Here is a 12,511-nt window from a genome sequence, read left to right on the forward strand (position 1 = left end):
AATAGCTTCTGCAGCGGTAATGCCAAACTGCTTTTGCAAAGCTTTGGAATTTTGATGAAAATATGAATGACTTTCCCAGGGGGTGAGGGGTTGCAAGGAACAGGCTGAAGGTCTGGAGGCAGCCTGATCTGCAACAGTGTTTCCCTCTTGCAAAAAACCTGGAAAAGGCTGATGACTACGAATGTGAGCAACAAAAACAGGATGTTGGCGTTCAAAAAGCAAATTTTGCAAGGTTAAAAAAAGTTGTAACAAATCTGGTTGAATGGATGGGGATAAATAAGATCCATAAATCACTTGAATTGTGTGATAAACATAAAAGCTATCCACAATAAGATTCAAAGGTTGAAATGAAAAAATTTGACAGGCCAAAATTGAAGCAGCCAACTCAGCCTTTTGAGCTGACCGCTGGGGTGTTGTTTGCTTGGTTATCCATTGACCATTTTCCAACCAGGCACAGGCGCCACACTCCTTGCTCCCATCTGCAAAAACTGTAACAGCCGAATGTAGGGGGTGAGGAGACAAGGGTGACAACCAGTCAATGGGTACAGTGCGAACAATTTGCAAACGATAATCGGGTGGTGGGTGGCAAGAAACCTTGCCATGCCAATCAGCTAAGGAAAATTGCAATTCACTGGAGGTTTGAAAAAATGATTCCCAAATCCGCAAAGACATAGGCACAAAAAGAGTGTCTATCTCCAGCCCAATCAAGGCTTTCGTTCGGTGACGGATTTTAAAAATCAATTGAGCCAATTGTGCTTCTCTGGTTAAAATAGAAACTTTGGGCGTATGGGATAAATGAATCCACTCTAAAATTTTCAATTGGTTAGCACATTGAACAATAGCAGCAGTAAACAGTCCAGGTGTGTTTAAAATAATAGCAGCAAAAGGAACATTGATAACCATACGATCTACCCAGATCTTTTTTAATGCAGCATTTACCAACTGCAAAGTTTTAATATGTTGTTCTGACAAACAAATTTTGTCTGCTGGATGCTTTCCTAACGTTAAAGCATGAAACAAAGGAGACAAATCTGATGTTGTTAAGGACAGATATGGTCTTGCCCAATTAATGGTTCCTAGATATTGCTGCAATTGTACCAATGTTGGTTCTGATGGCAAAAATAATTTTGGAATATGAGGAAAAGCTGCTGTAGATAAAAGCTTATGGCCTAAATAGGAATAAGGCGACATGTGTTGAACTTTTTGTGGACTGACAAAAAATCCAAACTGATTTAAAATTTTTGTTAAAAATTCAAAAGTTGCCATAACAGTTCCTTTGGGGCCTGGTGCTGCAATTAAAATATCATCCATATAGTGATAAACCAAAAAATGTGGATGTTTATCACGATATGGCTGCAACACTTTTGCCACGTACCATTGACACATGGTGGGGCTATTAAGCATGCCTTGAGGTAAAACCTTCCATTGGTATCTTTGGGCAGGTTCAGAGTTATTGAGAACAGGCAAAGTAAAAGCAAACAGTTGTCTATCTTCCTCACATAAAGGAATAGAAACGAAAGCATCTTTCAAGTCAATGATCATGAGGTCGTAATTTTGAGGAATCAAATTCGGATTTGGCAGGCCAAGTTGTAGCGCCCCCATCGGTTTAATTATGGAATTTACCGCTCGGAGGTCGTGTAGGAATCTCCATTTACCAGATTTCTTTTTAATGACAAAGACAGGCGTATTGTAAGGACTGTTGGATGGCTCGATATGAGCACTTTCCAATTGCTCCTTAACTAATTGCTTTAAGGCGTGTAATTTTTCTAAGGTGAGGGGCCATTGGTTTATCCAAACAGGAGTATCAGTTGTCAATTGGAGCTTTAAGGGTGAAATAGACATAGTGAATCTATTCAAGTGTCAATTTAGCTTGGAACTGTTGCATCAAATCACGACCCCACAGATTTGTGTGAATAGGCAATATGATAGGTTGAAAGTAAGCGACTGAAGAAACAAAGGAAGAAGTTACCGGGAGCCACCTCTTGCTGCGCACGGCGTGTTGAATTCCCCCTACTCCTCTGACAGCAGGGGCGCTCTCAGTCTCCCAGCCCTGTGGCCATTCCGAAGATCGGATGACACTTACGTCCGCCCCTGTATCCAATAAACCAGAAAAACTCTGGTCATTGATAGTAAACGTCATCATGGGGCGACCATCTTGGACTGGCTGCTCAACTGCAAGCGCATCCGTGACCTCAGAGGAGGGCGGAGCCGTGGCTGGGACCAATAAAATGGCTGATGCCACAAGGTCCCCTTTGTGAAAAATTGTGGGTGAGTTTCCGGTAACCGCCATAGCAACAGAGGAAAAGTCACGAGAGTCTCGCAAGAATGGGGAAGCTAGAATTCCCCTAGCAATAAGATCGCGCACAGGAAAAACCAGGAGTGGGCCTTTAGGAGGTAAAGGGCATTTAGGATCGGGTTCAGTAGGCAGAAAATAGACTAAGCCAGGAACATTAATTTCAACCTCTTCTGAGGCGACTATGCGAATAGGGGGAGAATGAAAAAGAGGATCAGGGAAAAGTTCAGAGGGGTTAGAAGTGTTAAGAGGAAAAGAAATGTCAGCCTTTGGTGTCGGGCTGGCTGACTGCCCCTCCTCTAGTTTCCCTGCTGGGAGCTAGAAGAGGCGCGGCATTGATTGACCCAATGGAACCCCTTTTTGCAGCGGGGGCACACCGTTTTTGGTTTAGCCAATTGATTGCCAAATTTGGAGGCACCTCCACCAGGGGCTCTACATTGAGATTTGAAATGGCCTGGCTTGCCACAGTGAAAGCAATTTCCCATTGGTTTTCTTTGTCCTCCATTATTTAGTGCCATAGCCAGGGCATCCATGGAATATGCCGTTGTGCCTACTATGCGACATGCGTTTAAATAATCAGCAAGAGTGGCATTTGGCATGGCAATAATTGATTTTAACAATTTCTTACAGTCTTCATTAGCATTTTCATAAGCCAATTTTAACAGGAGTTCATTTCGGGCATATTCATTGTCTATTTGCCTTGTTATTTCCTCCTGCAGTTTATCCACAAAGTCTGAATAAGCCTGATTGGGACCTTGATAAACCTTTGCAAAAGACATTTTAGCTTTTCCGTGAGGATCATCTATCTTGCGGAAAGCTGCTAAAGCCCCTTCCTGTATCAAATTAAAAGCCTCCCTTGGGCTTTGAGCCTGTTGGTCATTTGTAACGAATTGTCCTGTGCCAAATAATTGATCCCTGTTTACTCCTTGAGGTAATCCAGCAAGAATTTTTTTCTCTATTTCTTTTTTATACTCAGATTCCCAAACTACATATTGTGAAGGTGTCAGTATCATATGTGCAATGGACTTCCAGTCTACCAATGCCATCACATAAGTAGAGGCCATGGAAACGAAGAGTCCTTGTACAAAAGGCGATTGAATGCCATATGAAGCAACAGCTTTTTTAAGATCTTTCACTATATTCCATTGCAGTCCTTCATATGTGTGAACAGCATTTCCTCCAGCTGCCGGAGCTGGCTGGATGTTTACTGGATAGCAAGACAAATCTTCCAATGTTAGCTGTCCTGATCGGGCGGCCTGTCTAACAGCATTTGCCACCATTCCTTCTCTAGGATAATTGTTAATTACTTCTGGCTGAGCCTGAGGGGCACTGGGAGCCGCAGCTGAGGTGCCCTGCTGAGTTTCTCCCGGCTGAATAGGTTCCTCATAAGGAGGGGGAGCCGGAGAAACGGAAAAGGCTTCTTTAAGTCCCTTTTCGTGAATCAACAAACATTCCATTAAGACTCGCCAGGTTGTTAACATTTTTGGAGGTGCTCGAGGAGGTTCATGGAGCCATTCTCCAATTTTTCTCCATGTCCCTGTTTTCAACGAGCCCTTTTCCGGATAAGCCGGAGTATTTCCCCAAATATATTTCAGTAAAGCTTTCAGCTCCTTTTTTGAAACTGCTGGCAATTGTTTGCCACTACTTTTAAGTAAAATATTAGAAGTTCTGACTATTTCCTCAAGCTCTTTCAGGTGCGCTGCCTGTTGCCTAGAAAATTTGTTCCCCATACTCACGAATGGATCGTCGTCTTCACGAGGCGAGATCGGGTGCACAGCCTATTCCAGGCTATGAGTATGGAGACCGTCAGAGACGTATCCGCTCGCAGCAGATCACGTCGGGGTCACCAGTTGCGGGTTCTTCGCACCCGGCGGGCTCCTCATGGACTTGCCAATGAATGAGGACACGTCTCTCTGAGTGTTCTCGGGATGAGGGCCCAGACTGAAGTCCTAAGCTCTCTTTTATTGGAAACATAGGTTACAAAGTCAGCAAGTTAACACAGGTTACAAAGTCAGCAAGTTAACATAGGTTACAAAGTCAGCACAAGCAACAAGCAGTTAAATGGTTACATTTTAGTTATGCAGGAAGGAATTATCTTATGTTTACAAATGGTTGCATTTCAACTATACATCAAGCAGGTATCTTAAGGTTATAAATTAGCTACGTTTCTGCATGGAATGTCTTTGTTCCTGTAACTATCTTGTATGTGTTACTTTCTTGTACGTGTTCCAACGGGTGTCCGTCTGCACGTAGCAAGGTCATCTGAAAACTTGTCTCTGCCCTGAGCCAGACCTGCGCCATTTTATGTGAGCCTAAGGTGGAAATATGACAGGTTTCCTACACATTGCCACCTGGAGATAGCCAATTGCGGCACAGGAGACTTGTAGTCTGGGTTGCTGGAGAGCCGTTAGCTGCTCCAGCAACCCACCTGGTATTCCTGAAGAGCCCAGTACATAACATATAGAATGCCCTTGGGGGAATGTATGTTGCAACCATCTTTGTAAGTTGTATGCAATTCACCTTTGTCCTATCCCCTCGGAAAGGATACTGGGGAACTGGAAAAGCTGCTGAAAAGAAAGCTACGGAAAGTTTACCACATTTATTTATTAATAAATTGCATTGGCCACCCAGCCTGTCTCGAAAAGACCCAATAGATAGATCTCCTCTGCTTTTTAAAAAGTGAGCCAAGGGGAAAAAAATGATTGATGTACAGCTAATTATACGTGGAAGAGAGAAAATGGGGGTGGGGAGGTCTTCCTCACTTTTTAATTGATGGATCATCTGGTGAAAAGTTGTACAGATGGCCATAAATATGCACGACTAAAAGAGAATTGGATTAATTTATGGACAACAATTCGTTCTGATGGCTACACGTTCCTCTCAAACCCAATTTCTGGGAAACTAAGTAGAAGATGTCACTGTTCACATGTCCTGGTTTTGGGTTTTCTGGTAGCATCGAGTTCCCTGTTGTGGGAATGAGTCTATTCTGGTTTGTTTGGACCTTGGATCTGATCCACTGAGACTTTGCTTCATAGAATCATAGAGTTGGAAGGGACAGTTCGGAGGTCTTCTGGTCCAGCCTTCTGCTCAAGGCAGGAGACCTTTTATCATTCCAGCTAAATGGTTGTCCAGTCTATTTTTGAAAACCTCCAGCTATGGAACTCCCACAAATCTGGGAGGCAAACTGTTCCTTTGATTAATTTCTCTCAGCATCAATGAAGGAAAATACACGTAGTATTAATGAAAGAGACTATTTGTAGCTCAGGGTTGAAATGATGGGTCCTTGGTGCTCTCTAAAAAACTTGGTGGTTTTTCTTGCAATGATATTACCTGGTTTGGGTAATGAAATGTCTGCATGTAAATAACCAAGGTCAGAGAGCATCAAGGACCCGGCAGTCCTCCTCCTCCTCCTCCTCCTCCTCCTCCTCCTCCTCCTCCTCCTCCTCCTCCTCCTCCTCCCACTCACGCCTAGCGCTGATGAGGTGACTTAGCTGAGTAATGAAATGTCTGCAAGAAAACAACCCAGTTCAGAGAGTACCAATGCCTACACAGTTTTTTTCCTCCTGCTGCTCCTCCTCCTCCTCCTCCTCTTCCTCCTCCTCCTCCTCCTCCTCCTCCTCCCACTCACCTCTAGCACTGATGAGGTTACCTAGCTGGGTAATGAAACGTCTTCCAGTAAATAACCAAGCTCAGAAAGGACCAAAGACCGTTCATTGCTCTCAGTGTCAGAAAAGGTCTCCTAGGTTGGATTTCTCCTTCACAAGCTTTCACCCATTACTTCTTGTCCTGTCCTGAGGTGTCCTACCTAGAGAATAAGTCAAGCCCCTCTTCTCTGGGACAACCCTTCACATACTGGAAGACAGCTATCATATCTGCTCTGCTCCACTAGACCTTCCTGTGCCTCTCACTAGGAGAGTGAGGGCATCAGAGATAACTTTGTGGGTCTCTCAGCCAAGCTGATAGATAATTGGTAATGGAGGCCTTGCACTCTAATTGGGAGGAGGGTCCTCTTTTCCCCTCCCCCAGAGAAGGGAAGGGGTAGACTATTGGGAGGGGGTTTTCCCTTTGATTTAGAGCAGTGTTTCTCAACTTTGACCACTTAAAGAAGTCTGGACTTCAACTCCCAGTGTTCCCTGGCTAGGCCCTGTTGGCTAGGGAATTTTGGGAGTTGAAGTCCACAAAACCTTCAAGTTGCCAAGGTAGAAAAATACTTAGAGCATCCACGTAGGGTGGAAAAAATCCAGGAGCTTCCTCTTCCAGTGGGAATTTATTAAGAATATGAGGACAAAGCAACGTTGTATTTTCTCCATGAACCTTCATTCCTCCTGAAATGGGAAAAGTCAGATGATTTCTATCAAGTGGGAATGAGAGAAAAACACTGGTCCGCAGTTTTTGGTATCTGGCCAACAATCTTGTTTCTCAGTTAAAGTCTTCCTGGCTAGAAAATTGAGTGTTTCCTGCTGATTTCCTAGCCGAAGCCCCAGCTGTAATAACTACAGGGAGTCCTCGACTTACGCCCGCAACAGAATCCAGAATTTCTGTCGCTAAGCATGACAGATGTTAAGTGAATTTTGCCTCATTTTCTGACCTTGTTTGCCACAATTGTTAAGCAAATCACTGCAGTTATTAAGCTAGTAACACGGTCGTTAAGTGAAACCCAGCTTCCCCATTGACTTTGCTTGTCAGGAGGTGACAAAAGGGGATCACATGATCCCAGGATACTGCCACGGTCATAAATAAATACGAGCCAGTTACCAAGCTGTCTGAATTTTGATCACGTGACCACAGGGATGCTGCAACGGTTGTCAGTGTGGAAAAAATGGACACAAGTTATTTTTTTCCAGTGCTGTTGTAACTTCGAATGGTTACTAAACGAATGGTGGTAAGTCGAGGACTACCTGCACAGCAGAGAAGCCATCACTATTTCTGATGAGATAGTATTCTGCATGGTGGCGCAGTGGTTAGAATGCAGTACTGCAGGCTATTTCTGCTGGTTGCCTGCAGTTAAGCAGTTTGATCTTGACCAGCTCAAAGTTGACTCAGCCTTCCATCCCTTCCAAGATCGGTAAAATGAGGACCCAGATTGTTGGAGGCCAGATGCTGACTGTAAACAGCTTAGAGAGAGGCTGCAAAGCACTGTGAAGTGATATATAAGTCTAAGTGCTAATTCTATTCTATTCTATTCTATTCTATTCTATTCTATTCTATTCTATTCTATTCTATTCTATTCTATTCTATTCTATTCTATTCTATTCTATTCTATTCTATTCTATTCTATTCTATTCTATTCTATTCCACTCCACATATTCTACTGTACTCTACTCTACTCTACTCTGCTCTACTCTGCTCTACTCTACTCTACTCTACTCTACTCTACTCTACTCTACTCTACTCTTATTCCATTCCATTGCCATGGTGGCGCAGTGGTTAGTGGTTATTGCAGGCTGACTCTGCCCGCTGCCAGCAGTTTGATCCTGACCGGCTGAAGGTTGACTCAGCCTTCCATCCTTCTGAGAATGGTAAAATGAGGACCCAGATTGTTGGGCGCCAGATGCTGACTCTTTAAACTGCTTAGAGAGGGGCTGTAAAGCACTGTGAAGCAGTATATAAATCTATTGTTATTGCTGTTCTGCAGGGACTTCTAAAATACATTTGTTGTTTCCCCCCCCCCTCCGTTTTGTTCTTAGTCGCAGGTCCTGTTTCGTCTCTGGTTGTGGACTTTGAAGCCCTGGATGCAGAACTCAAAGAAGCCGAAAGTGAAGGAGGCGAAGAAGAAGAAGAAGTCGAAGCAGTGATAGGGGAGAAACCAGAATTGCTAGTAAGGCTTCATAGCAATCTTCTAACTGCAGGTGGCCCTCGATTTACGACCGCAACTGACCCCAAAAATTCTGTTGCTAAGCGAGGCATTTGTTAAGTGAATTTTTGCTCCATTTTACGACCTTTCCTGCCCCAGTTGTTAAGTGAATCACTGCAGTTGTTAAGTGAGTCAGCAGGTTGTTAAGTGAATCCGTCAGAAGGTCGCAAAAGGAGGATCACGTGATCCCTCGGGACATTATTCATTGCAAACTACTTTTCAATCTCTGGAAGGAAAAAAAAATATAAGGTCAATAATAGTCCAAGGAGATAAATCAGGCTTGCTGTTTGTTTTGAATGCCAGTGCTTTGAGTAACAGGTAGTCCTCGACTTAGGACCACAATAGAGAGCCTTGGTGGAGCAGTGGGCTAATGCCTCCTTAAGTAACACCAGCTGCCTGCAATTAGTGCAGGTTCGAGTCCCACCAGGCTCAAGGTTGACTCAGCCTTCCATCCTTCCGAGGTAGGTAAAATGAGGACCCAGATTGTTGGGGGCAATTAAGCTGACTTTGTAATAATGCCGCTTGGTGTGTGTGTGTGAAAGCCCTAATAAGCAGGCATATACATAGAATGAAGGCTATTGCTAAGCACATTGATTTGTGCTTTAAATTGTAAGCCGCCCTGAGTCTTCGGAGAAGGGCGGGATATAAATGGAATTAAAAAAAAATAGGGCCCAACATTTCCCTTGCTAAGTGAGACAATGGTTGAGGGAGTTATGCCCCATTTTACCACCCACCTTTCTTGCCACAGTTGTTGAACAGAATTGAATTACATACTGTATTTGGCCAAGTGTGATTATACACACAAGGAATTTGTCTCCAGAACAGAAGCTCTTAAGGGAATCACTGCAGTTGTTAAGTTAGTAACGCGGTTGTTAAGCGAATCTGGCTTCCCCATTGACTTTGCTTGTCAGAAGGTCACAAAAAGAGGATCACTTGACCCCGGGACACGGCAACCGTCGTAAATATGAGTCAGCTGCCAAACATTTGAATGTTGATCACATGACCATGGGGATGCTACAATGGTTGTAAGTGTGAAAAACGGTCGTAAGTCACTTTTTCCAGTGCCGTTGTCACTTCAGCCACCAAATGAAATGTTGTTAGTCAAGGACTGCCTGTAGCGTATTTATGTTTTAGACTAGAGGATCCCTTGTCAATCCTGCAATGTGATGCTTCTTAGCCTTGGCAACTATAAGATGTGTGGACTTCAGTTCCCAGAATTCCCCCTCAACAGCATGCCAAAGTCAAGAAGCACCGCATAATGGATGGACGATTCAGCTTTCCAACTTTCCAGTCTCCTGTGTTTGCTTTTGTAACATGCTTATGACATTGTTTTTTATCTTGCTGAAATGATACTCTGATCTTAAGGAACTATATTTAACCTTCATGTGTCTAAAGCAGGGATGTCCAACCTTGGCAACTTGAACACTTGTGGACTTCAACTCCCAGAATTCCTCAGCCAGCATGACTCAGTGCTAGAAGAGAGTGGGGTTGACATGACTGGCCAAGGAGTTCTGGGAGTTGAAGTCCACAAGTCTTCAAGTTGCCATGGTAAGACATCCTTGGTCTAAACATTTAGTCACCCAATGTGATGGAGAACCACCTGGCAAATCATTTCTATGTTTCTTAACACTTGCCCTGGAGCTCTTGGGGACTGGAGGAGGTGAAGTGTTGTTAAATTAAATTATTATTAAATTAAATTTTATTATTAAATTAGCCACTTTGTGAGGGGGATGGGTGCTTTAGATAGATAGATAGATAGATAGATAGATAGATAGATAGATAGAGGTAAAGGTTCCCCCGCACATGCGTGCTAGTTGTTTCCAACTCTAGGGGCCGGTGCTCCGTTTCAAAGTCGAAGAGCCAGCGCTTGTCCGAGGACGTCTCCGTGGTCATGTGGCAGCCATGACTAGACGCCAAAGGCGCACAGAACGCTGTTACCTTCCCACCGTCGTGGTCCCTATTTTTCTACTTGCATTTTTATGTGCTTTCGAACTGCTAGGTTGGCAGAAGCTGGGACGAGTAATAGGCGCTCACTCTGCTACGCGGCAATCGGGATTCGACCCGCCAAACTGCCGACCATCTGATCGACCGTTAGATAGATAGACAGACAGATAGATTGATATTTAGATAGGATAGATATAAATGATAGGATGGATGATAGATAGATAGATAGATAGATAGATAGATAGATAGATAGATAGATAGATAGATAGATAGATGGATGGATGGATGGATGGATGGATGGATGGATGGATGGATGGATAAACAGGTTAGCCAACCCATCATTTTCCTAAGTCTCTCCCCTTTGAGGTTGTTGATGGATGTAGTATTTCCATCAGAATTAATTATCATTAAATCTTGGACTCTTAGGCAAACTGCCTTTCTGTAACACGGAATCCTGGCTAGTTTTCAGCTCCGCCTCCTTTTCTCCTGCTCCAACAGGAAATCCACATCGAAAGAGAGGAGGAAGTCCGTCAGCGAGGCCTGCAAGAACGGAAGCTCACCAACCAGTTTAATTTCAGCGAAAGAGCCTCGCAGACCTTCAATAACCCTGTGCGGGTAAGGATCCTGGCGCCCCTTTGCAATGCCGGGCAGTGCCCCTTTCCAGGAACCTTTGAAGCAGAGCACAGGTAGTCCTCGACTTACGACCGCAATTGAGCCCCGCAATTGTCCATTGCTGAAGCGAGGCAGTTGTTAAGTTGAGTTTTTCCCCATTTTACGACCTTTCTTACCACTGTCGTTAAGTGAATCACTGCAGTTGTTAAGGGAATCTGGCTTCCCCCTTGACTTTGCTGGTCAGAAGGTTACAAAAAGGGGGAATCGCGTGATCCCTGCAACTGTCATAAATGTGGACCAATTTTATGACCTTTCCTGCCACAGTTGTTGAATTGAATTGGATTGAATACTTTATTGGGACAAGTGTGATTAGACACACAAGGGATTTGTCTCTGGTACAGAAGCTCTTATGTGAATTGCTGCAGTTGTTACGTTAGTGTAAGGTCCCAGTCCCTTACTTGAATGTGAGATACCATATCAATCTAATCAGATAACCCTAGCGGAGGCTTCTTTGTTGTTGTTGTTAGTTGCAAAGTCGTGTCCGACCCATCGCGACCCCATGGACAACGTTCCTCCAGGCCTTCCTGTCCTCTACCATCTTCTGGAGTCCCTTTAAGCTCACGCCTGCTGCTTCAGTGACTCCATCCAGCCACCTCATTCTCTGTCGTCCCCTTCTTCTATTGCCCTCAACCTTTCCCAGCAATAGGCTCTTCTCCAGTGAGTCCTTCCTTCTCATTAGGTGGACAAAGGATTTGAGTTTCAACTTCAGGATCTGGCCTTCTAAAGAGCAGTCAGGGTTGATCTCCTCTAGGACTGACCGGTTTGATCGCCTTGCAGTCCAGAGGACTCACAGTAATCCATAAAGGGGGGAGGCTTCTTAGACAGCTCTTTATTTGATCAAATAAGATGGCTGGGTGGCAGGCAATCTGGAACGCTGGCAGAGTTACATCCAAAAGTGCCACACCTTAGAAAGTCAGTAGCCTTACTTTATAAACTTTGTTAGCCAATGAAATTCAGACAACGGAGCCATTGCATCATAAGGAAGACATCAATCATTCCTGTACTCTCCCTTATTCCCTCCTTCAGTACATCCCATCCATGTCCATGTTTCCCACGGTTGTGTGAGATTTCCCTGGTGCAAACGCCGATTACAAAAAGCAAGAAAGCAGCAGTTAGACGAAACAATTTCCCTTTTTCCCAGAACCCTTCATTAGTCACTTGGTTGTTAAGTGAATCTTGCTTGCTCATTGACTGCCTGTCAGGAGGTCTCAAAAGAGGATCAAGTGACCCCGGGGATGCTGCAACCGTCATAAATAAGAGTCGGTTGCCAAGCGTCCGAATTTTGATCTTGTGTCCATGGGGAGGCTGCAACGGTCGCGTGAAAAAGGGCCGTCAGTCACTCTTTTCCGTGCCGTTACACCTGAATAGTCACTAAACAAACGGTTGTAATTCGAGGACTACCTTTATTGCCTTGCCCCAGTGGAAGTGGTCTGCTTTGGGCCTGATCAAAAGCAATGGGGCCTCAATTACTTTGATCCATCTTTTGCATGCTGGTGGAGGGCGGTGCCCCTTCCATGTGGGGCTCTCAACATCTGGGAAATTCACCAGATATCCGTCACTGTTGCAAACCTGGGAAATTGATCCAATTTGGAAATTTTAATGATCAGGAATGACATGTAACCACCTTCCAATACTTTAAGGCAGACATGTCAAACACAAGGCCCGGGGGCCGGATCCGGCACGCGAAGTGGTTTCATGCGGCCCGCGAAGCCTTCCTGGAAACAGTGAGGGAACGGCCCCCACTGCTT

The 12,511-nt window shown here is 44.4% G+C and overlaps 1 protein-coding gene across 1 annotated transcript in view; it reads left to right on the plus strand.

Annotated features, from left to right (window-relative positions):
* The window catches only part of DNAI1 (dynein axonemal intermediate chain 1), a 145,687-nt gene that overhangs the window by 38,111 nt on the left and 95,065 nt on the right, over positions 1-12,511 (plus strand). The window contains exons 6-7 of the mRNA XM_083351186.1: positions 7,981-8,111; positions 10,590-10,706. Of these exons, the coding sequence (XP_083207312.1) occupies positions 7,981-8,111; positions 10,590-10,706 (248 nt within the window). The remainder of the gene's footprint in view (positions 1-7,980; positions 8,112-10,589; positions 10,707-12,511) is intronic.

The sequence above is a fragment of the Vipera ursinii genome, assembly GCF_947247035.1.
Source record: "Vipera ursinii genome assembly, chromosome: 2".
Taxonomy (NCBI): Eukaryota; Metazoa; Chordata; class Lepidosauria; order Squamata; family Viperidae; genus Vipera; species Vipera ursinii.